Raw genomic sequence first — 24824 nt, 5'->3', positions numbered from 1 at the left:
CAATTGCAGAGTAGCAGATCAACATGATCCCGATGTCCGGGAAAGGAACTTTATCTTCAGGAACACCGATACTGGTGTTACCCCCATAGTGGTGTCGTAGAAAAGGAAGTATTCATCCTTATCTTCAAAGGGTGCATTCTTTTACTTTGAGATAATGTTTAATGCATCCTTTGATGGTTAGAGCAGATGTACAATGTATGTTTGATAGGCTATAAGTCAGGCTTCTTTTTAGTTCAGGCTGAATCAGGTTAAAACCAGAATAGCTACTCCATATACTTCAATGTGTGAAAATTTCTTGTCACATTCTTTAAACACACCCCTTCCTTTTCCACCTCCATGTCTTTGCTCCTGAAGTTCACTCTTCTTGGACAGTGTCTGCCTTTCAAGGCTCTATTTGCATTCCACAACTAATTCAAATGCAACTTCCTCAATTACCTCCTCTAAGTACCTCCTACAAATGTGTAGAACTTTGTACTACACATTTGCACTTAGCCCATTCTGTCTTGTTTTCTTCTTCTCTAGGAGAGAAAGGGAAAGTTGTGAGTCATCAACATAGTGACAGTAGTTGAGACCTAGTGATGGTGAAAGTGAATGAAATCACCTTGAATGTGGAGTGAGAAGAGAGCCTAGGTTAGAGCTCTGGGGAAGGCCACTTAATGGCTGGGAAAAGAATGATGAGGAGCTCACAAGGGTGACTGAGATCAGGAGAGTAAGGAGGAAAATCTGAGGAGGGTAGTATTACAGAAGCCACAGGAGGAGTGGACAACATGTCAACTGCTGTTGAGAAGTCAAGTAAGATGAGAACTCAAAAATGATCTGGAAGTTATCAGTGAATTTAGGCAAGCAATAAAAGCAGCATCCAGATTGAAATGGTATATTTATTCAGATTCGGATAAATCCTGAAATTTCAGTGGCTTAACATAATTGAAGTGACTTCTCACTCATACTGCAGTCTAATGCAGGTTAGGTAGTTCTGCTATAAACGCTGATTCAGGAAAAAAGCCTCTTTCATCTCTTTTTTTTAAAACCACTTTATAGAGATATAATCCACATACCACACAATTTTCCCATTTAAAGTGTACATTTTAATGGCTTTTAGTATATTCATAGAATTGTGTATCCATCACCATAATACATTTTAGAGCATTTTCATTACCTGCTGAAACCATGCACCCCTTAGCCATCATTCCCAAATCTCCCCATTTCCTATACATTTGCCTCGGGCAACCATGAATCTATCTTCTGTCTCTGTAGATTTGCCTATTCTGGACATTTCATATAAATGGAATGATACAATATGTGGTCTTTTGTGACTGCCTTATTTCACTTAGCATACTATTTTCAAGGTTTAGCCATGTTGTAGCATGTATCAGTACTTCATTCCTTTTTATGGCCAAACAGTATTCCGCTGTATGGGTATATCACATTTTATTTGGGTTACTAAATAACATTGGGTTGTTTCCACTTTTTTGGCTGTTATGAACATTTATGTACAAGTTTTTGTATGGATATAGGTTTTTATTTCTCTACCTTGGAGTAGAATTGCTGGTCTATGTTTAAATATTTGAGAAACTGACAGATTATTTTCCAAAGCAACTATACCATTTTACATTCCCATCAACAGTGTGTGAGGTTCCAATTTCTCTACATCCTTTCCAATACTTGTTACTGTCTGACTTGTTGATTCTAGCCATCCTGGTGGATGTGAAGTGGTGTCTCATTGTGGTTTTGATTTGCACTCCTCTGGTGAATAATGATGTTGAGCATATTTTCATATCCTTTTTGGTCACTTGTAAATCTTTGGAGAGATATCTAATCAAGTCCTTTGCCAAGTTTTTAATTGGGTTGTCTTTCTTGATTGCGTTGTATTCGTTTTTAATCTATTCCAGATACAAGTCCCTTATTAGATGCATGATTTGTAAAATTTTCTCCTACTCTGTGGATTGTGCTTTCACTTTCTTTTTTTTTTTAATTATTTATTTATTTATTTATTTATTTTCCTCCAAAGTCCCAGTAGATAGTTGTATGTCATAGCTGCACATCCTTCTAGTTGCTGTATGTGGGACGTGGCCTCAGCATGGCCGGAGAAGCGGTGCGTCGGTGCGTGGGTGCTGCCAGCAGCAGAGCGCGCGCACTTAACTGCTAAGCCATGGGGCCGGCCCCTCACTTTCTTGATGGTGTCCTCTGAAGCACAAAAGTGTTTAATTTTGATGAAGTCCAATTTATAAATTTTTATTTTGTTGCTTTTGCTTTTGGTGTCATATCTAAGAAATCATTGTCTAATCCAAGGTCACAAAGATCCATTTCTTCTAGAGTTTTCTGGTTTATGCTCTTTTATTTAGGTTTTAATCCATTTGGAGTTAATTTTTGTTTAAGACATGAGGTAGGAGTCCAACTTCATTCTTTTGCATGTGGTTATTCAGTTCATTTTTCCTCTTCTTCTCTTTCTCAAAAATATAACCTGCCCCATCTCAGATCCCACCCCCTTTTTGAACAGATGTAGTGTGATATAGTGAGAAACACATGAAACAGAAAGACTTTAGTTCAAATTCAAGCCAAGTCATTTCTAGCCATGTGGCTATATCATTCAGGGTCCTGGCAGGAAACAAGGGACACACTCAAAGGTTGTAACCAAAGAGAGTTTAAAGAAGCGGCTATTTACAGACATGTAAAGACAGTTAACAGAACCAACAAAAGATGGCAGAGCACTCACGGACTGGCAACATTAGAGATCCATTAGCCCCCTAGACCTAAAGAGCAAGGGTGCTCCGGAGACCTGCCGAGACCTGGGGCTTCAGAAGCAGTAAAAGGTGTATGTACCCCAACATTTCCCTCCTCCCACCCCTTCAGTGATTCCTGTTGGCTGAAAACAACCAGAAACCAGAGGGGAAGGGATTCCAGGTAATGCCTTCTGTGTAGGTCAGCCTCTCAGAGCACAGAACAGGGCAGAGAAAGATGGGAATGAGTCCAAGAGGGCAAAGACAGAAAAACCAGTACAGTGACCTTGGACACGTCACTTAACCTATTGCTACTAGACTCTAAGCCCCATATATAAAGTGCCTGTAACCCAGCAGGTGCTCAACAAGTGGAGCTGTAACGATGCTGCTCCTGATGGTGTTCTGGAGGGCAGGCCATTCTTTCATTTATTCGGCCTCTACTCCTTATCTTCCTCCTCCTCGCTCTGGCCTACCATTCAGAAGTAAGCCGATGTAGCTTTTACACCTTTATGCTGTTTGAAATCATATCAAAGAACTCCGCACAGCTTATTAAGGAACTAGCTGCTATAAAAGTAGAGTTTGGGATCATGCAATAAATATTTTAAAATTGTGTGCAAGATAATGAAGTGGTTGTTGTTTTAAGTTACAAAAAAAACAATATAGATCATATCAACATAGATCAGATCATAGATCATCCTCCAGTGGCCTCTCATTTCACTCAGAATAAAAGCCCTATGAGATCCCGCATGATCTGACCCCACTCCTCACATGTCTTTGGACTCCTTTCCTGTTAATCTTCCCCTTATTCATTTTGCCCAGACATAATGGCCTCCTTTTGATACCCAGAAATCATTGCAGCTCCTGCCTCCGGGCCTTTGCACTATTTCCTCTGCTTGGCATGCTTTTCCTCTGGATATCTTCATGAGTCACTCTGATTCCTCAAGTCTTGAATAGAGGTTAGCTTCTCAATGAGCCCTATCTTGACTCCCCTATTTAAAATTGCAAACTCATCCTCACCCTGTCCCAGCACTCCTGATCCCTTTACCCTAAGCTACTGTTTTTGCATAGCACTTAACATCTTCTAGTATGCTGTATGCTTTACTTATTACGTATATTATTTATGTACTGTGTTCTCTTCCAACTAGAATATAAGCAGAGATTTTGTTATCTATTTTACTAATGTATCCCAAGTGCCTAGAAGTGAGCCTAAAACAAAGTAGGTTCTCCATAAATAATAGATGAATGAATGGTGGATGGATAAAGATGAAATCAATTCTGCCTTATAGAGAATTAGAAAAATCTAAAATGTTTTACCCATCGGGGTTCTCCTGCAATCCTACAGCAATAGATTACCTAGCCATAGATAGTCTACTCCTCCTCCTCCATAAATCCCTCCCAGTGACCTCAAAGCTTTGGAGAAATGACAAGTAGTTCTTGTTTATAGAAGGGCCAGAGACCACTGTCAGGATATTCTGAAATAAGGCCTTGCTGTATGACAAGGGAAAAACCAAGCTCCTGAGAACTGTTGTCATGGTGATCCCACGTAGTCTCATCTAAGGGAGAGAAGCATGAGCAAGATTGCTGGTGAGGTTTTGGGACCATCTGGATAAATATGAGGCAGAAGGCAGGCGTTCACCCAGGGGACTGGGGGTGACCCTCAGGTTTTGTTCTTCTCAAGAGGAGGTGAAGAGAGGAAAAAGAATGGCAGTGGGCTCCACCATTAGAAGCCCTGTGAGATCGTGCATTATGGTAATCTGCACAGCCTGCTTGGTGGAATTGGCAAAAACTCTCTCTTATATTACTCCACCTTGTTACACTTTTCACTAAAAAAGTGTAAAAGTATTGATTCTTATGGGAAATATAAAGCTCAGAAATCGAGTTGTGTACAAGGATCCAAATTAGCTTTCTTTGTCTTATTGAAGGAAGGAACATAAACAGCAATGGACAAGGAGTAATGGATGATTTTCATATTTGTTGATATTAGTTGGCCAAATTAGGGTTATATACGTCAGATTATCTGATGAAATCTGTGAAATTGGAAAACTTCCCTGAGAAAATGAATCAGAAATTAAAACCATGACTTCTAGAATCTTTGCCACATTGAAACGGAAAAACCAACCGAGGTGCTATCACTAAGAAACTGCTGGGTCATTTTTTAAAATAGCTGGATTAAGATAGATAGGTATGTAAAACACTTGATTAATTGGGCCATAGCAGTAATTAGCCTTTTAGTTCAGGTGGCCTGTCTTTCCAGCATAGCCCTGGAAACAGACTATTTTTGTGCTAATGAGACGTGTTTCTTAAGCAACTAGAAAACATCTCCCCTAATGGAATTTTGTTTTATTTCTTCTCTGTTTGTCCATCTGTCTGTCCGTGTGTGTGCCTCTCTGGCTCTTCTGCGCTCTGTGGGACAACAGAACCATCTGTTGCAGAATCCCAGGGGAAATGCAGCATCTCCGAGGATGAGCTGATCACTGCCATTAAAGAAGCAAAGGGGTTATCATACGCAACTGCCGAGAGCCCGCGGCCCGCTGGCCAGGGGGCCGACAGGCCTATGGCCAAGGCCAGATCCGGGCTGCCGACCATCCCCAGCCCCCTGGACCACGAGGCCAGCAGCGCGGAGTCCGGGGACTCGGAGATCGAGCTGGTGTCCGAGGACCCGCTGGCCGCCGAGGACACGCTGCCCTCGGGCTACGTGACCTTCGGCCACGTGGGCGGCCCGCCGCCGTCGCCGGCCTCGCCGTCCATCCAGTACAGCATCCTGAGGGAGGAGCGCGAGGCCGAGCTGGACAGCGAGCTCATCATCGAGTCGTGTGACGCGTCCTCGGCCTCGGAGGAGAGCCCCAAGCGGGAGCAGGACTCGCCCCCGGTGAAGCCGGGCGCCCTGGACGCCATCCGGGAGGAGCCGGGCGCCCGGGCCGAGGAGCGCGCGCCCAGCCGGCGCGGCCTGGCCGAGTTGCCCTCGGCTGCCCCCCACAGCGGCCCCGAGCTGCCCTCTGCAGACCGAGCCCCCGAGCCCGAGGGGCCCGCGGTGCCGCAGAAGCCTGAGGAAGCGGCGAGTTCCAGCCAAAGCCCCGCGGCCACCAGGGGCTCGGGGCCGCGAGGTCCCGGCGTCGCGCCCCCTTTGCGGTTTCTCAATAAGCAGAAAGGTAAAGTGACAGCTTCCTGACTGAAGCAGAGTTGTCTGCTTACTGTTCTCCCGCTGGGTGCTCTGAGGTGTTCAGCAGGGGCCTCAGTGCTGAAGTCATGTCCTAGCTGCTCAAATGACTGACCAGAGAACAATTCCAAGGGGGCTGGGGAGGAGATGAGAGAGTTCAGATTCACAGCTGGGACTTGCGGCAGAGCCACGTGCTGCGCTGGGCTGGCTGAACCCCAATATGAATGCCCAATAATGAGCAGGATTGTGTACGCTCCAAGATCTCCTGAATGGAGTGAGTGTGTCCCTCCATTCACTCCAGGGCTGAGTTTCCTCCTGGGAAGGGATGATTTTGTCATTGTCCAGGCTCATTTCATATTTCCTACCCCCTCAGTGATGGGGAGTGGCTACAGTCCCTCTAGGTGCTGGAACCCATCATGAGCACATCCATTTTGCCAGCCAAATGTGTTTCTTAAATGGGCCAAGTGGATCTCAGCGCCATCCTCTCTTACCCAAGAAACAAAGGATTTGGACCTTGGTAAGGTTTTCGTGTCCCAGCTAGTCAGGAAACACAGGGACCAAAGTTTGTTCCAGAGTTTCTCTTGTCCCTAAGCAAGACCTAAGGTGACTAATTAGTTTTTAAAGTCACCTATAACTTAGAATGGTTTTAATTTGGCCATTATATTTTCCCTATGAGAAATCTTGAGTTGAATGAAGTCTTCAAATGCTGGAAAAATGAAAGTCATTATTTTATCTTCCAGACATTGATGTGTAGAGGGCATTTTTCTCCCAAAATCATCCACCACACCGGATTGCAGTTGTGTTATGGGATTCAGGAGAGGAATCAAAGAGTCAGGTGATAAATTAGGCCCTGCACAGTCGAGTTAATGGCCTACAGTGAGTGGAGGTAGAGAGCCTCTCCCCAGATCCTGGGGAGAAGAATGTCCAGGTAAAACCTTAAAACAAACCCTAGAAAGCAACTTTATTCACAGTCCCCTCCCACCCATCTCCTCTGCTTTTTGTTTCTTTAGAAGTATTTTGCCTTCTGGGGGTAAAAGATTTCGAGAGTACACCCTCCTGCCTGCCTATACGCTAACTTCAATGATGTTAGTAGCAATTAAAGTGCTTTATATAAAAATAGAGGACAAAATCTTTCTCATTATAGCTTCTAAATTCTTTAAAATTAACACATTGGAATGGGGAAAACTAGAGGAATGTAACAAAAAGATAACCTAACCTGGCTGCATGGTTGCTAATGGCTTAGACACGTGGCATCGTGTGGGGGCCAATATAATTCCTCTTAATTTCCCAAATAACTCTTCCACGAGAATTTAAAGTGTATTTAGTGTGTGCAATAGAGAGATTATTTGATGACAAATTTAACAGTGGAAATGTGTATTTGTTAGGTGAATATTAAAACTAATTTGGATTCTTTTGCCACCATCTGGCTGTGGTGGGAAAGGACCCTGCAGCTTTCTGGGAGCCTTGGGAAACAGCATTAGCATGAACAACCTGCGGCCCCTGCGGCTCCTGCGGCCCCAGAGCAGTGGAGCTGGAGTCATGCTGAGTGTGAGTTCATGTCACTGTACTGTAACAGGCGTGTGTTTCCATTTTATCCCCTAACTAGTGTCCCTGAAATAGTCACTGTGTGCACAGCGCTGTTCAAATATATTTATTCTCAAAAGTAGTAAATCTGAAGGCTAGTAAAGAGAAAATGGTATTTTGCAGGCCCATTTCCCTCCCTAGTAAATTTGAGAGACAAGTACAGCAGCTGGGACTGAGTGACCAGACACCCGATGAAGAGCTGAGGTGGTGGAAACTGGAGCTGCGAATGCCAAGGCTCAGAGCATCTTTTATGGCCAAATCTGGTGTCCTTCTAATCTCTGTGCAAGTTGCCCCATATGGCTTGGACATGCTGCAGCTAAGTTTAGATGCTAGAGGAGAGAATGGCAGTCTTTTGAAAGGATTAAGGCATGCCCGGGTGAATAGCCTCTGCTCTCTTCTGGGCTCAGGGGTCCTTTGAAATCCAGTCTCCCACTGAAACTCACTGCTTAGCTGCATTATCTGTGAAGAGTCGAAAAGGCTGTCTGGGGCAGCCCATCCCTGGAGGTCCGGGGTGGATGACTCAGTGGCACCAGGAGGTTATTTGAGCTCTGATGTTCCTCTGGTCTCACCTGCTCCGTCTCAGCAGGTGAGAGGATCAGTGATGCCCAGCACCCCCACCCCCCCAAGGCTGTTCTTAATCACTGTCAGAGGACGGTAGGCTTGTGCTCAAGTCACGTGTGACTCGCCTCAGCAGTGAGGTCAGGTCAGCCCGGTAGTTTCTTGCTTTTGTCCACTGAAGCCTCTGGCAGTATAAATGCATTCAAGTTCATGGATTCACAAGTAAGCTCACTGGCCTGGCTTTGGAGTCATCCTGCTGATGCTGGGCTAAGTTTCAGAACGGTCCAGAAATATTTAGAATAAGGTTTGGCAGATATCTGATGGCATCGCAGCACGTACTGTCAAGGAGCGTCAGGCTTTACAGCATACATGCCCTGTCACAGTGTATTTTGGAGCTTTTCTGACTTTCAGGGACCTCTGCTGCTGTTGCACCGGAGACGAAATGTGGGTCACCATATTCCAGTTTCCCTCCTCTGTGCACCCCTGAGCTCCTGCTCCCCTGTAATTCTGCTCCCCCACACCTTCCAGGATGGTCTATTTTGAACATTCAACTCTAACTGGGCAGATCAGTTTTCATTGCTGCAAGGTTAGCCCTGTTGGGAAGGTCTGAGTGAAAAGCCAATAAAAAATTCTCAATAAAACACTAATACCCAATGTGACTCATCAGGATGAGTATGTGGTATTTTCCAAACCTGTTTGATTGCAGAATCCTTTTTATTAGAGTGTGCCTCAGGGTTCGCCTTCTGGGAACACTTTTGGGGAAATTGTGTTCTCTTCGTACTCACTTTCATCCCCTGCATTCTGATTTCCTTGCAGCTCAGAAGTGTGGTGCTTGGACCAGCCGTGTGGATATCATGTGGGAGCCTGTTAGAAGTCTCAGGCTCCATCCCAGAGCTGATGAATCAGAATTTGCAGTTTAATAAGATCCTTTAGTGATTCCTATGCACGTGACAGCTCGAGAAGCAGTGTTTTAGAGTATGGCAGTCAGTTTTCACATTCCCACCTGAAATCGTTCTAAGAAAGCTCACCAACAACAACCTTCTTGCCCAAAAAATGGCCTCTTTTCAGTCTCGTCTTTCCTGTCCTGTCTGGTAATTTAATGTCATACTCCTGGCCAGTTCTTAAAGCATTAGTGAGAAAGTAAAGTCTGTTCATAATAATAAATTTAAACTGTACAAAATGATACAAAATAAAAAGCGAAAGTTCTCTACTCCACTCTCCTATTCCTAATTCTCAAAGATAACCACCGGCTTTTGTTTTGTTCTGATTTGTTTTTGTTGTTTTTGTTCCTTTCAGAAATTTTCTTTAAGTATGTGGGCATATAGTTTTTCATTGCACAAATGATATCATAGTGAACAGGCTGTTCTGGAACTTATTTCATTTAACAGTAGAATCAGGATGACACCAATTCACATGGAGATTGTTCTCTCTGTCTCAAAACTTTTGTGCTCCCTTATCTTCATGACGTTGCTCCCTCCTGGTTCTCCCCTTACTCTCTGACCTCATTTCCAGTCTCTTTTGCTACCTTCCTTGCAATTCCTCTGTCTCGCCCCTGAGTCTGTCCGTCTTTCTTCGTCCCTCATTTTCTTGCTCTCACCCACACAGGTTTTCAGCCACCGTCTGGTGTGTAGCACCCCCCAGATCTCTGGCCTTGGAGAAGTCCTCTCCTCTGAGCTCCAAGCACATTTCCCCACTGTTTACTGGACACCCCAAAGACCCCACAAATTTAATATATTGATGTTATTTGTCAAAATCTGCTTATTTCCTTCCTCTATTCCCTTCCTGAGCAAATGAAGGGATATCATTCGAGCTTCAGTTTGGTGTGAACGTTCAAATCAGTAGTGAGCAAAGACTCATTAGCCTGAGACAAAGTTAAAAAAGTACAACTTGATTGTAATACCTTCAGTGGAGGTCTTGCTGTGGTGTTTGGTTATGAAATTATCATCCAAATCATCTGGAATGTTCTTAATATTTGAAAAATTATTATCAAAATAAAGATACAAATCGTAAAAATTCTCTGTGGAACTCTCAAGAATGCATCCAGTGACCCCAGTTTGAGAAATATTGGTTTAGTCAACGGTTCCCAAAGTGTTGCCTGGGCACCGGGTCCCTCAGAATCTCCTGGAGTGCTGATGAAAAATGCAAGTCCTCGCTCTGCCCCTGCCCCAGAACTACAGAATCAGAATGGGCCAGGGCATAACCTGTGCTTTTAATAAGCATGCTGAAGAGAATTTTGGTTGTAAGCAGATGAGCTAAGCAGCCCAGACCTGTAGTGAAAAACACCTTGGTGAGCATGCCCTAGGCATATGTAGTTTTGTAGTTAGCTGTTTCCACCCCTTCCTGCGCCCTGGGAGGCAGGCCTCTGTACCTTCTCTCTGTGGACACCAGCTGCAGCAGCCTGAGCCTACAGGGCTCAGCCCCTGTGGCAGAGAAAAGCTTATCTTCTCCTTGGGGGAGTGATTTGCAGGAAGGCTACCAGATGGAGGTCTTCTCAAATAGACCCAGCATTTGTAATGTTTATGTTTACTTGTCATTATTACACCAGATATTGCTTCTGTCCTAAAATATTTGGGAGAGAACCAAGATAAGTGTGAACCATTTACTTTTCTTCTGGTAACTCTAAAAAAAGTCATTAGACTCTAGTCCCATATTTATTTGCTTCCAGGAGACTGAATTCGTAAATCAGGCTGTAAAGATTCTTGGAAAGTCTCTCTCTTTGCGGATTTCAGAATCAGCCTGAGGACTTGTTCCCCTTCCCCACCACCTACTGCCCTGGTGCCAGCTTTCAACAAGATGGACCAGTAACTGCCGGGTAAAGCCTGGCTTCTGTGAGGACATATGCCGTGTAAATACTTGATGGAGACATCAAGCCTTCTGTCTTAGACTATTCAGAGCAATTAAGCTACTTTGGTGAGACTTTGCCCAGTGATAGAAGGTTGTCTCCTGGCCTGGGCATCTCAGAATGAGGCTGCCAGTAGCCAGCTCACCTCACTGGCTTTTCTTTTTGAAGCAGTCACAAGGTTAGTATTGTCCCAGATTGCATATTGATCTATGTGTTTTATTTTATTTATTATTTTTTTGTGTGTGAGGAAGATTGGCCCCTGAGCTAACATCTGCCAGTCCTCCTCTTTTTGCTGAGGAAGACTGGCCGTGGGCTAACATCTATGCCCATCTTCCTCCACTTTACATGGGACACCGACAGAGCATGGCTTCACAGGCGGTGCATCGGTGCGCGCCCGGGATCCGAACCGGCGAACCCCTGGCCGCCACAGCGGAGTGCGCACACTTAACCGCTTGCGCCACTGGGCCGGCTCTGCAATCTGTGTGTTTTAAATGGTGGCTTCAGGACACTGGAGAGATTTCCTTCTCAGCCTTGGACAGAGTTGCTCCAAATCGTGGTGGCCCGAGAAGTTATTATTTCTGGGGACAGATATTCTTGACACTTCACCTCCAGGATGTGTATATAGATCCAAAATGGTTATTGTACCTCTGTAATATTTTGATGCTAATTCTTTGGAGCACAATAAACCCTGCTTCCCTAGTAAATTTCACCTGGGCACAGAATAGGGCATAGATTAGCTCCTAAGATGGATTCAAGGCAACCTTGAACTTGCCTGTAGAGATAGACTTCACAGACGGCAAACATTGTGGTGCCTCTAAGAAATAATGACCCTATTTAGGTGGTGATCCTGATTCCCCATCCAGCCTCTTTATCCCTCACATAAATCATCCTTGCTTACTGATGCAGTCATGCGGCTTGCGGGATATAATTCACATATTTCTAATTCTCGGAGCCAAGCCTGGCTCCAGGGGATTCTCCACCCCTTTTAAATGCTAACCTCACTTTCCTCTAAAGTCTGGGTGGGATACTCATAGACATGGTCTCTGCACTTCTGGATTCTATCTTTGTAACCAAACAAAACGCTCCTGTAATACAAAATGAAATAAATTTTATCCCAGGTTATGCCAGCTCCGCCAAAGCAAGACTTTTACCAATTCATTCATTCATCCTTCCTTTGATTCAACCAATATGGCGTACTACGTGCCTGACACTAGCGATACAGTTGACTAAGGCAGACATGAATCCACCCCTTGTGGGGTTGACCCTGGAGGGGGAGTTTAAATTAGAAAGGACATCAGCAGAGTGGTGTGTGGGAGCGTGCCTGGTGGTGGTGATACTTGTACAGGAAGGTCACAGCAGGAGGAAGCTGAGCCGTCAACTGTGGCAGGAGGTGATTCAAGACGGTTGCGAACAGTAGAAAACGCAAAGGCCAGAGGCAGGGAAGTTCTGGGGTCGTTCTAGAAACTGGAAAAAAGGTCTGTGTGGCTACAGTGCGGTAGACAAAGGGGAGAGGGGCAAGAAATGGTGTTGGAAGGCTGACAGTGCCCTTTCATGCTTAGACCAGAGTGCAACATTTTGTCTTTATCCCAAACATTGTAAGAAGCCACTGAAAGTGGTGGTTTTTTTTCCTCATTCTTTTTTTATTTTGTGCCTATTTATTTGTTTTCATGGCAAACTATTATTATTTTAAAATTTACATGCAGTAAAATTGAATTTTACTTTTGACGTACAGTTCTGTGAGTTTTTTAACAATTATTTTGTTGAGGTCATACTGGCTTATAACTGTAACTTCAGATGTACATTATTATATTTCAGTTTCTGTGTAGACTGCATTGTGTTCACCATCAATAGTCTAGTTTTGATCTGTCACCATACGTATGTGCTCCTTTACCCCTTTCACCCACCCCCCCAATCCCCTTCCCCTCTGGTAATCACCAATCTGTTCTCCATATCTATGTGTTTGTTTATCTTCCACATATAAGTGAAATCATGTGGTATTTGTCTTTGTCTGACTTATTTTGCTTAGCATAATACCCTCAAGCTCTACCCGTGTTATTGCAAATGGCACAATTTTGTCTTTTTTTATGGCTGAGTAGTATCCCATTGTATATATCACATCTTCTTTATACATTCATCTGTTCACGGGCATTTGAGTTGCTTCCACGTCTTGGCTATTGTGAGTAATGCTGTGATGAACATAGGGGTGCATATATCTTTTTGAATTGTTGATTTCAAGTTCTTTGGATAAATACCCAGTAGTGGGATAGCTGGATCGTATGGTATTTTTATTTTTAATTTTTTGAGAAATCTCCATACTGTTTTCCATAGTGGCTGCACCAGTTTGCATTCCCACCAGCAGTGTATGAGAGTTCCCTTTTCTCCACATCCTTTCTAACATTTGTTATTTTTTGCCTTGTTAATTATAGCTATTCTGACGGCTGTAAGGTATCTCATTGCAGTTTTGATTTGCATTTCCCTAATAATTAGGGATATTGAGCATCTTTTCATGTGCCTATTGGCCATCTGTATATCTTCTTTGGAAAAATGTCTGTTCACATCATTTGCCCGGTTTTTGATCAGGTTGTTTGTTTTTTTGTTGTTGAGTTTTACGAGTTCTTTACATGTTTTGGAATTAACCCTTTGTCGGATATATGATTTATAAATATTTTCTCCCAGTTGGTGAGTTGTCATTTTGTCTTGTTGATGGTTTCTTTTGCCTTGCAGAAGCTTTTAGTCTTACGTAGTCCCATTTGTTTATTTTTTCTTTTGTTTCCCTTGCCTGAGTGGTAATGGTATTGGAAAAGATACTATTAAGACCAACGTCAAAGAGCATACTGCCTATGTTTTCTTCTAAGAGTTTTGTGGTTTCAGGTCTTATGTTCAAGTCTTTAATCCATTTTGAGTTAATTTTCATGTATGGTGTAAGATAATGGTCTAGTTTCATTCTTTTGCATGTGGCTGTCCAGTCTCCCTAACACCATTTATTGAGACTTTCCTTTCTCCATTGTATGTTCTTGGCTCCCTTGTCAAAAATTAGCTGTGCCTAGATGTATGGTTTTATTTCTGGGCTCTCAATTCTATTCCATTGATCTGTGTGTCTTTTTTTTTGTACTAGGACCACGCTACTTTGATTACTATAGCTTTGTAGTATATTTTGAAATCAGGGAATGTGATACCTCTAGCTTTGTTCTTTTTTCTCAGGAGTGCTTTGGCTATTCGGGGTCTTTTGTTGTTCCATATAAATTTTAGGATTCTTTGTTCTATTTCCATGAAGAATGTCATTGGGATTCTGATTGAGATTGCATTGAATCTGTAGATTGCATTAGGTGATAATGACATTTTAACTATGTTTATGCTTGTAATCTAACAGCATGGAATGTCTTTCCATTGTCTTTATGTCTTCTCTGATTTCTTTCAATAATGTCCTATAGTTTTCAGTGGATATATCTTTCACCTCTTTTGTTAAATTTATTCCTGAGTATTTTATTCTTTTTGTTGCGATTGTAAATGGGATTGTATTCTTGAGTTCTCTTTCTACTAGTTCGTTATTAGCATATAAAAATACAACTGATTTTTGTATGTTGATTTTGTACCCTGCAACTTTACTGTATTTGTTCATTATTTCTAATAGAGTTTTGGTAGATTCTTTAGGGTTTTCTATATATAGAATCATGTCATCCACAAATAGTGACAGTTTTACTTCTTCCTTTCCAATTTGAATCGCTTTTATTTCTTTTTCTTGCCTAATTGCTCTGGCTAAAACTTCTAGTACTATGTTGAATGAGAGCACTAAGAGTGGGCATCATTGTCTTGTTCCTGTTCTCAGAGGAATAGCTCTCAGTTTTTCACCATTGAGTATGACGTTGTCATTTATGGCCTTTATTATGTTGAGGTACTTTCCTTCTATACCCATTTTATTGAGAGTTTTTATCATAAATGGATGTTGGATCTTGTCAGATGCTTTCTCTGCATCAATTGAGATGATCATGTGAATTTTATTCTTCATTTTCTTAATGTGGTGTATCACATTGATTGATTTGCAGAAGTTAAACCACTCCTGCATCCCTGGTATAAATCCCACTTGATCATGGTGTATGATCCTTTTAATAATTGTTGTATTCAATTTGCTAATATTTTGTTGAGGATTTTTCCATCTATGTTTCATCAGTGATATTGGCCTGTAGTTTTCTTTTTTGTGTTGTCCTTGTCTCATTTTGTTATCAGGGTAATGTTGGCCTCATAAAATGAGTTAGGAAGCATCTCATTCTCCTCAATTTTTCAGAATATTTTGAGAAGGATAGATATTAAATCTTCTTTGAATGTTTGGTAGAATTCACCAGGGAAGCCATCTGATCCTGGACTTCCGTTTTTTGAAAGGTTTTTGATTACTGTTTCAATCTCTTTACTTATTATTGGTCTATTATTGGTCTCTCTATATCTTCTTGATTCAGATTTGGGAGGTTGTAAGATTCAAGAATTTATCCATTTCTTCTAGGTTATCCAATTTGTTGGTGTATAGCTTTTCATAGTATTCTCTTATAATCCTTTGTATTTCTGTGGTGTCCATTGTAATTTCTCCTCTTTCATTTCTGATTTTATTTATTTGAGTCTTCTCTCTTTTTTTCTTAGTGAGTCTGGCTAAGGGTTTGTCAATTTTGTTTATCTTCTCAAAGAACCGGCTCTTAGTTTCATTGATCCTTCTATTGTTTTTTTTAGTCTTTATTTAATTTATTTCTGCTCTGATTTTTATTATTTCCTTCCTTCTACTGACTTTGAGCTTTGTTTGTTCTTCTTTGTCTAGTTCTTTTAGATATAGTAGAAGGTTATTTATTTGATATTTTTCTTGTTGCTTGAGGTAGGCATGTATTGCTATGAATTTCCCTCTTAGCACTGCTTTTGCTGCATCCCATATGTTTTGATATGTTGTGTTTTCATTTTCGTTTGTCTCTAGGTATTTTTTTATTTCTCCTATGATCTTCATTGATCCAGTAGTTTTTCAGTAGCATGTTGTTTAGTCTCCACGTATTTGTGACTTTTCTGGCTTTTTTCTTATGGTTGATTTCTAGTTTCATACCATTGTGGTCTGAAAAGATGCTTGATATGATTTCAATCTTCTTAAATTTATTGAGGCTTGCTTTGTTTCCCAACATATGGTCTGTCTTTTAGAATGTTCCATGTACACTTGAGAAGTATATGTATTCTGCTGTTTGGGGATGGAATGTTGTATATATATCTATTAAGTCCATCTAGTCTAGTGATCTGTCTGGATGATCTATCCATTGACGTAAGTGGAGTGTTAAGGTCACCTACTCTTATTGTGTTGCTGTCAATTTCTCCCTTTAGGTCTGTTAGTAGTTGCTTTATATACTTTGGTGCTCCTGTGTAGGTGCCTGTATATTAGTAAGTGTTATGTCTTCTTGGTGGAATGTGCCTTTTATCATTATATAATGCCCATCTTTGTCTCTTGTTATATTTTTTGTCTTGACGTCTGTTTTGTCTGATATAAGTATGGCTACACCCACTTTCTTTTGCTTGCCATTTTCTTGGAGTATCATCTTCCATCCCTTGACTCTGAGCCTTTGTTTGTCTTTAGAGTTGAAATATGTTTCCTGCAGGTAGTGTATTGTTGGGTCTTGTTTTTAAATTGTTCTTTAAAGACACTCTTTAAGACCAATTAAAATTGTCTTTAATACATTCTGTGTCTTTTGATTGGTGAATTCAATCCATTTACATTTAGAGTGATTATTGGTATATGAGGGCTTAATACTGCCATTTTATCTTTTGTTTTCTGGATGCTGTATATTTCCAGTGTTTCTTTTCTCTTATATTTCTGCCTGCTGTCTCAGTTTGGTGGTTTTCTGTGATGTTTTTCTCAGTTTTCTCTTTACTTATGATTTGTAACTCTTCTCTGATTTTTTGTTTTGTAGTTACCATGAGGTTTGTATAAAAGATCTCACAGACAAGATAGTCATTTTTCTGATAGCCTCATATCTCCATTAGCCTATGCAAATTCCGTCCTTTTCCTCTTCTCCTTCTATGTTTTTGTGGTCACAAATTATTCTTGTTTTGTGAGTTTGTGACCAAATTGAAGTGGTTATAGTTATTTTTGATACTTTCTTTCCCTTTATCCTTTATGTTGTAATTAAATGTTTACTACCCTATTCTTATATAGAGCTACAGTTTTCTGATTCTATCTGTCTCTTTATCTCCTTGCTCTCAGATTTGTAAACCTTTGCCTTTTTGTTTCAGGTAGGAGGGCTCCTTTAAAAATTTCTTGTAAGGCAGGTCTAGTGGCAATGAACTCTCTCAGCTTTTGTTCATCTGGGAAAGCTTTTATTTCTCTGTCATATCAGAAGGATAATTTTGCTGGATAGAGTATTCTTGGCTGATAGTTTTTGTCTTTCAGTATTTTGAATATATCATTCCACTCTCTCCTAGCCTGTAGGGTTTCTGCAGAGAAATCCACTGAAAGCCTAATGGGGGTTCCTGTGTAGGTTATTTTCTTCTCTCTTGCTTCCCTTAATATTTTTTCTTTGTCATTGACTTTTGACAGTTTTAATATTATATGCCTTGGAGAAGGTCTTTTTGCATTATGGTAATTAGGAGTTACTATTAACTTCAGGTACTTGCATGTCTACTGCCTTCCCCTGGTTTGGGAAGTTCTCTGCTATTATTTCTTTCAATAAGCTCTCTGCTCCTTTCTCCCTCTCTTCTTCTTGAATACCGATTATCTTTATGTTACTTTTCTTAATCGAGTTGGATATTTCACAAAGAATTTTTTCATTTTTTAAAAATCTTATTTCTCTCTCCTCCACCTGAATCATTTCTAGATTTCTATCTTTGAGCACACTAATTCTCTCTTCCATATGGTCTGCTCTATTTTTAATACTTTCTACATTATTTTTCATCTCATTAATTGTGTTCCTTATCTCCAGAATTTCTGGGTTTTTTAAAAAGTTTAAATCTCTTTGATGAAGTACTCCTTTTGTTCATTAATTTTATTCCTGAGCTCATTGAACTGTCTTTCTGAGTTTTCTTGTAACTCATTGAGTTCCTTTATGACAGCTATTTTGAATTCTCTGTCAGTTAGATCGTAATCTTCTGTGACTTCAAGTTTGGTTTCTGGAGAGTTGTCATTCTCTTTCTGTTCTGCAGTGTTATTGTAGTTCTTCATGGTATTTGATGAGTTGATCCTCTGTTGGCACATTTGTGGTAGTAACCACCTTTCTTATTTGGGTATGGGTTTGGTTACTTTGGTTCTGAGCTGCTTCTGGTTGTATTTGAGAGCCTTCACTTTCCATGCTCCACTGCCTCTGCTAGAGGCATCATCAGTACTCTCCTTGTGCCTCTGAGGTTGCTGGTGTCTTGCTACTTACGATGTCACTGCAGTCTCAGGTGTTGCCAGTGGGGTTCACCAAGCTACGAGCACTTCTGCTGCTTCTGGCATCGCATAGGTCTCCTGTTGCTCCACTGGCTCTCCATGGGCTCTCCACAGGCTCAGATGCTGCTTTCCTATGCGTCACCTGCACTGCTGCTCCCAGGTTGTATGGGGGTGCTGGTTGAACCACTGCCACAGCTGTTGGGTTCATGGGTGTCACTGTTGCTGCCAGGGACCCAGGGACCTGGGGACTTGTATGCTGCCCCCACTGCTGGTGGAGCTGGTGTTGGGGCTGCCGCCACTGGAGGCCAGGTCACGGGTTCTCTTGTGGTTCCTGATGACTCTGGCTGCAGGTTCCATCTGCCACTGCTGAGGAGGAGCAGGGGCTAAGCAGGGAGAAGTTGTTCTTGCTGCTTCCTCATACAGCCTCTGGTCTCTGACACTAGCTGAAAACTCAGGTCAGGGTGCCCCGTCCCTGCCGGGAAAATTTGAGTTTTGTATACTTTCCCCACTGTTGGAAAGATCTGGCCACTGCTGGGGGAGGAGGAGGGAGCATGCATGCTGGATCTGCTGGGGGACGGGCAGGGAGCAAGCCACACCTGTTTTTTCTGCCCCCGGCAGTGTCTGCGCACAGGCATGTGGGCCAGATCCGCTAGGAGATGGGCAGGGACGTCTATTGTTTTTGCTCCCACCAGGTCCATTTGCGGTCATGCAAACCACAGCGCCTGCTGTTTCTGCTCCTGCCACATCCACTTGCAGTTGTGCGAGCCACACTGCCTGCTGTTTCTGCTCCCGCCATGTCCTCTCACAGTTGTGCAAGCCACAGTGCCTGCTGTTTCTGCTCTGCTTGCAGTGGCACAAGCCACGGTGCCTGCTATTTCTGCTCCTGCAGTGACCACTCACAGGTGTGCGTGCCAGTGTGAGGATCCGTGCCCTGGATCGCTGCTGGTGGAGGAGGAGGAGGCTGTTCTCCTAGTTTCACTGCCTTCTGTGGGTCCAGTCCACCCACCTTCAGATGTATAGATGTGTGGATCTGTTTCATCTGTGTAGAGTCTTCTCTTGGTCAATGGGTGTCTGATTGGTTGAAACTTATAGGGGAGAAACAAAGGAAATAACTCACTCCACCATGATGCTGACGTCCCAGTCTGAAAGATTTTTAAACTAGGAAGTAACATGACCTGCTTCACATTTTTAAAGGTCACATTGGCTGCTGTAGGGGGAGAGGATTGGAGGAGGACAAGTGTGGAAGCAGGAATATCAATTAGGAAGCTATTGCACTATTGCAGGCCTGGAATGATGGTGACTGGGAGAGGGTGGCAGCAACGGAGATGGAGAGGAATGGATGCATTTGAGATATATTTTGGAGATTGACTTAACAGGATTTACTGATACATTGGATTGGTGGTGGGGTGACTTTACCCCTAAAACACTTCTCAAATTATATTTCAGTTTTCATCACCATCATGATTACAAATAGATGCAAAAATATTTACAGTGGGAAAAAATATCCCAAACTTTGATCTGTTTCATTAGCCATTGAACCCATTTTTTGTGTCTGTTGTTAGAACGTCACCCATTTGGGTTATGATGCCACTGAAATATTCTCTCACAGTTTGGCTCTATAGCTATTGTATTTCCGTGGCCAAGCATCTGAGGGTATAATGGTCATCAAAGTGTCAGATGTGTTATAATGGTCATCACTGTTTGGGTGATGTCTGGGTGGCTGAGACTGGAACTGGAGTGAGGGTCAAATATGGTACCTGTGGAGGTTAAATAAGACGTGTGGTGAGGTAGGCAGGGATTGTGGACAAGCAAGTTGGTTATTTAAATAGAGTTAGATACAAGTTTAGGTAGGTCCAGGAACTCACAAAAGCTTCAGAAAGTCTAAAGTACACTCCCAAATATGAATAAAAATTATACCAACAAGCAAAGAAAAGCCAGCAGCCTGCCAGAGAGCAGAGGTTAAAGTCAGAGAAAAGGTAGTTTTAAGGCAGACACTCAAACTGGGGTCTGAGGTGAAGACAAATACACCACTGGGTCTAGTTACTTCAGCTCAAGGCTACCGTTGACCATGGTCTCTATCTGTGATTACTCAGTGCTTCCTGAGTCAACACGATCTCTGTAATGGCCCTTCTGGATTTTAAATAACCTAAGCCTGAGAAGGTGGTCCTCTTCTGCCAGGTAAAGTATTGATCTAGGACTTTTCTCTCTTCTTGTGGAAATTGGGAGCAGGTGGCAGGGAGAGTGGATCAGGGGCTCAGTGCAACTGTGGTTTTTCTAGACTGTTTCTCAAAGTGTGATTGGTGGACCATTTACATCAGAAGCCGTTAAAATACAGATTCCTAGGCTCAACCCAGGATCTCCTGGGGAGGGGCTGAGGAATCTGCTTCATTGAATAGCTCCCCAGTGAGTCCTAGGCACACCTGAATATGAGAATTGTTGTTCTAGGGACTGTGTTGAGGCTGAGCTCTCAGAATCGTCAGAGTAATCTTTGGCAGGTTTTTCTTTTAGTGCCCCAACTTTTTCCAGGGCCTGAGCCAGAATCCTGAAAGTTGGGTTTTCTGTTTGGACTTAGATGTTAATTAAAATGGTTCCTATGTGGGGTTTAGAATGAAAGTTTTACTGTTAGCTCTGAGACTTCCACTTCCTTATGGAAGAAGTGGAAGGGAGGTAACGTGAGCACACCCTGGCCTTGCCAGCTCTCTCTGGGGGATGCTCCTAACATCTCCCCACCTCACAAAGCCTCCAGAACCAAGACCCCAAAAAGGCATGATGGGAACGCAGATAGCTGACCATTCACATTCCAGGAGTTTGGGGCCTCCTGGGTCCGAGGAGTCCTCCAGGTGGCCTCTGTCCATAGCTTGGAAAACTCATGGGAGAGGGAGAAGGCCTGAAGGCGAGGTTGAGCTGTCGGCTTCCGGTCACTTATTGAGAGTAGCAAGCTTCATATTCTTACACAAGATCAAAAATTTCACTACCACTAATAAATAATTCAGTTCGAACCTGCATATTCTGGTAAATGCAGCATTCCGGCTTAACTCTTCCCTTCTGGAAGATACCTCATCTTCTTACAACTCTTGGCTGAGCACTTAAATCTTGGGGGATTTAGCTACACACAAACCACTTGCAAAAGCAGAATATGTGTTCCAAAACTAACTCTTTTACTTCTGAACTCAGTTTTGTTTACCTCTCCCTAACACTCTAGGAAATTTGATTCTACATCTAAAAATGCAGATGAAATCAACTAGAGCAGAAGAGTGGCTTTCATATTGATTATCTCCATTTTCTGTTAATGTCTGTTGCCATCCAGTGGCTGTGATGAAAATATCCAACTTCTACTTTTTAACCTCATCTCAAATCACTAGGATTTGAAATTTGCAGATCTCCTGGGTTATGATGTAAGAAAATATGTCTTTGAATGATTTGACAGTGTCCACATGGCTGGACTGTTTATACGGTGTTTGATCATTGAAATCATCATCCATATTTACCTTGGAACAAGCACAAAGAAAGAGTTTCAAAAAATTTTCCTAATGGGTAACTTAGTTTTTACAAGAATTAATTTTAAGCTACGCCATTTGGCCTGTACCGAAACATAAAATGTGATACTGTGTAGAATTTATGAACCATAGCTTCCTACTAATTGGAGTTTTTGGATCAACACCCATTTTAAATTGAAGTCAAGGGTTGAGGTATAGTCAGTTGTTCTAGGTGATAACTGCAGGGGTAGAAGAACCAGGATTTTTTTGTGTGTGTGTGTGAGGAAGATCAGCCCTAAGCTAACATTTATTGCTAATCCTCCATCCCCCCCCCCAAAGCCCCAGTAGATAGTTGTATGTCATAGTTGCACATCCTTCTAGTTGCTGTATGTGGGACGCGGCCTCAGCATGGCCGGAGAAGCGGTGTGTTGGTGCGCGCCCGGGATCCAAACCCGGGCCGCCAGTAGCGGAGCGCGTGCACTCAACTGCCAAGCCAGGGGGCAGGCCCAAGAACCGGGATTTGAAATAAGATCTCCTGACTCTCATCCAGTACCCTTTTCTGACTAAGTTGATTTCCAGGTAGTTGACTTGCTTATAAGAAAATCTGAATGTTTTTCTATGTCAAGTTGCTTTAGAATTTGAAGATTTAAGATTTACTATCATAAATGTATTTTGATGTAAATAAGACTTTTATAATGATATACAATGTGTGCTGCTAGTTCAAGTGTTGGCATTGTCAAGCAGATGGAAATTCAGTCCAGTCACCTGAAAAGGACTTATTTTTTTTATTTTAGGTTAGCCAACTGATGATTGAATCAATTTTACATACAGTCATAGTTTTCTCAAATATTGGAAATAAATAAAATCGTAAGTAACCTAATTCTAGATAATTTTTATATACGTAAAGTGGCCTCATTGTCAATTTGTCCCATTTATTTTCTTTCTCTTTCCTTTTTTGGGGTCCACATTTTTCTGCCCTTTCTTATTCCTCTGAAAACAGCATCTTGAACTTTTGGGTAGATTTTGTATATTCCCCAAAGATGTGCTGTAACTCCAAACCCAAACGTCTTGGCTTTGACTTTGACTTTGATTTGACTCATGGTTTATGTTCTGGTTCTGTGGAGACCACGTCTTTCCCTCAGATCTCGTTAGTGTGGCAAAAACTCGAGAGGCCTTGTTGATGGGAAGTCACTGAGCCAAACCCTAGAGGCTGAGGTCAAAGTCTTCTGTGAAGGAGACACTTTTCAGATTTCAGCCTTACTTTTCACCTGTCAAATCTGGACTGATGTGCCTCTAGGATGAGACATATATCATTCACTTGAACTGTAAGTTGTCTCTCTCCAACTGTGTATAATATTTGCCCTTGTAATTTATGTGATGCCCATTTTGTAACAGATAAAGATGGGTAACCTTCCACCAAATTGATCCTTCCTCTTCCATAGTACAGAGTCGTTGCTGGGAAGTGGCTGCTCAGTCCGGGTCTGCATTTCCCAGCCCTTCTTGCATCTAGGTGATGCTATGACCCTAATTCTTATCGATAGAATGTGAGTGGAAGTGATGTGGGTCACACCTGGGGCAAGGTGTTGAAGACACAGTTGTGCCTTTTTCTCCTTCAAGGCTCTAGACTAGGAGATGACAAAGGGGAAGGGACCTGGGTCCCTGAATGACCACCTGGAGGAAAGCTGCCTGCTAATGAGCGGTCACATTGATCTATTAAGTGAGCCCACAAGTAAATTTCTCTCATGTTAAGCCACTGAAATTTTGAGGTTATTTGTTACTGTAGCCAGCTTCATCCTGACTAATATGATAACCCATGATGTAACGTGAGGTTGAGAAAGAAGATCTATAGTTAGAATGTATGTTGGAACTTACATCCCGTAATTGCATAATTTTATGTCTTGCTTCTCCTTCTCCGAACCTTTCTCCTTTGTACTCTCCTTTGCTAATGCTAATTGACCCTACTGCTAGAATTACCAGTAGGGTAATTCTGAGCAAATTAGAAAAAGACAATGCATCCTCAAGACATTTTATTGCTACTTACTGAAATAATTGTCATAAAAACTGAACAAATCTTTAATAACCACCAGGTGAGTAGCTGGTGCCCTCTGGAGTTGTGCAGAAGTAAGAAGTAGCCCTGGTGGTGACCATCAGGTCCACCAGAGCAGAAGCACAAGAAGTTTCTGTGAGTAGACCACTGGGAGAACTGGAGAAGTCCTTCTGTTTAGGGCTAGCCCCCAGAAAAATTGGGAAATAGACGCAGTATCTTGGGGACTCCCACCTCCCACCACTCATATATCTCCAGTCTCAATACTGTCGCTCAGCTACTCAAGGCCCTTACTTTGGAGGCCAGTGCTCCTGAGCTCTCCCTGCTTCCCTTTCAAAACACACGTTCCCTGGGTCCTGTATCCTTGGCGTCCTTCGTGCTCTCCATTTCTTAGAGTGTACTCTACAGGTTTAATTTGATAAACCAACACTTTTTCCTGTGTTAGTGAGCTAGTGTGTGTGACCTCCCATGCAACAGATCTCCAGAGGGCTCTGAAGGAATGAACCTCCTTAGGGTAAGGCTGGTCCACTGCTCTAGGGAGTAGTTTCCTCAGTCCAGGACTCTGTTCTCAGCAGTATGTGTTGTGAAACACAAATGTATCAGAATCTGATATGAACCAGAATGCCCATGTATAAATTTACACTGGGTAAGTACGAGGGGGAACCCCATCCTAGTGTGGAGATCAGCTCATTATTGCCTGGTGAGCACAGAATTGGAGCAAGAAGAATGGATTGTTTCATCGGAAGTTTCCATCATACTTTGGTGGCCTGTGAGCTGTTCTGTTCTCTAAGGACTGGGATCCTCAACTAGAATCAGAGCAGCTGCTCCCTGAGACCATGTCTGAGGTCTTTTCCCCTCCAATGGCCCCTTGCCTACATTCCCCTTCTCTAGACTCTGTATTATTTTGATAGTATGTCCCCCTCTCCACTGGGATGAGGAATCATGGGCCAGCTGGCTTTGGATCCTAGCTCCACCACTTATTACTAGCTGTGTGATTTTGGGCAAGTTCACCTATCTGCACTTCAATTTCTCATCTGATCAAGGGAGAAACTAGTACCTGTGTTA

At 42.4% G+C, this 24824-nt stretch overlaps 1 protein-coding gene across 1 annotated transcript in view; it reads left to right on the top strand.

Annotated features, from left to right (window-relative positions):
• Nucleotides 1-24824, top strand: part of RTN1 (reticulon 1) — a 226972-nt gene that overhangs the window by 119138 nt on the left and 83010 nt on the right. The window contains exon 3 of the mRNA XM_058567039.1: nt 5135-5866. Coding sequence (XP_058423022.1) covers nt 5135-5866 — 732 coding nt within the window. The remainder of the gene's footprint in view (nt 1-5134; nt 5867-24824) is intronic.

Source organism: Diceros bicornis, chromosome 24 (genome assembly GCF_020826845.1).
Source record: "Diceros bicornis minor isolate mBicDic1 chromosome 24, mDicBic1.mat.cur, whole genome shotgun sequence".
Lineage (NCBI taxonomy): Eukaryota > Metazoa > Chordata > Mammalia > Perissodactyla > Rhinocerotidae > Diceros > Diceros bicornis.
Note: the sequence above shows the minus strand (reverse complement) of the source record. Positions and strands in the feature narration are given on the sequence as shown.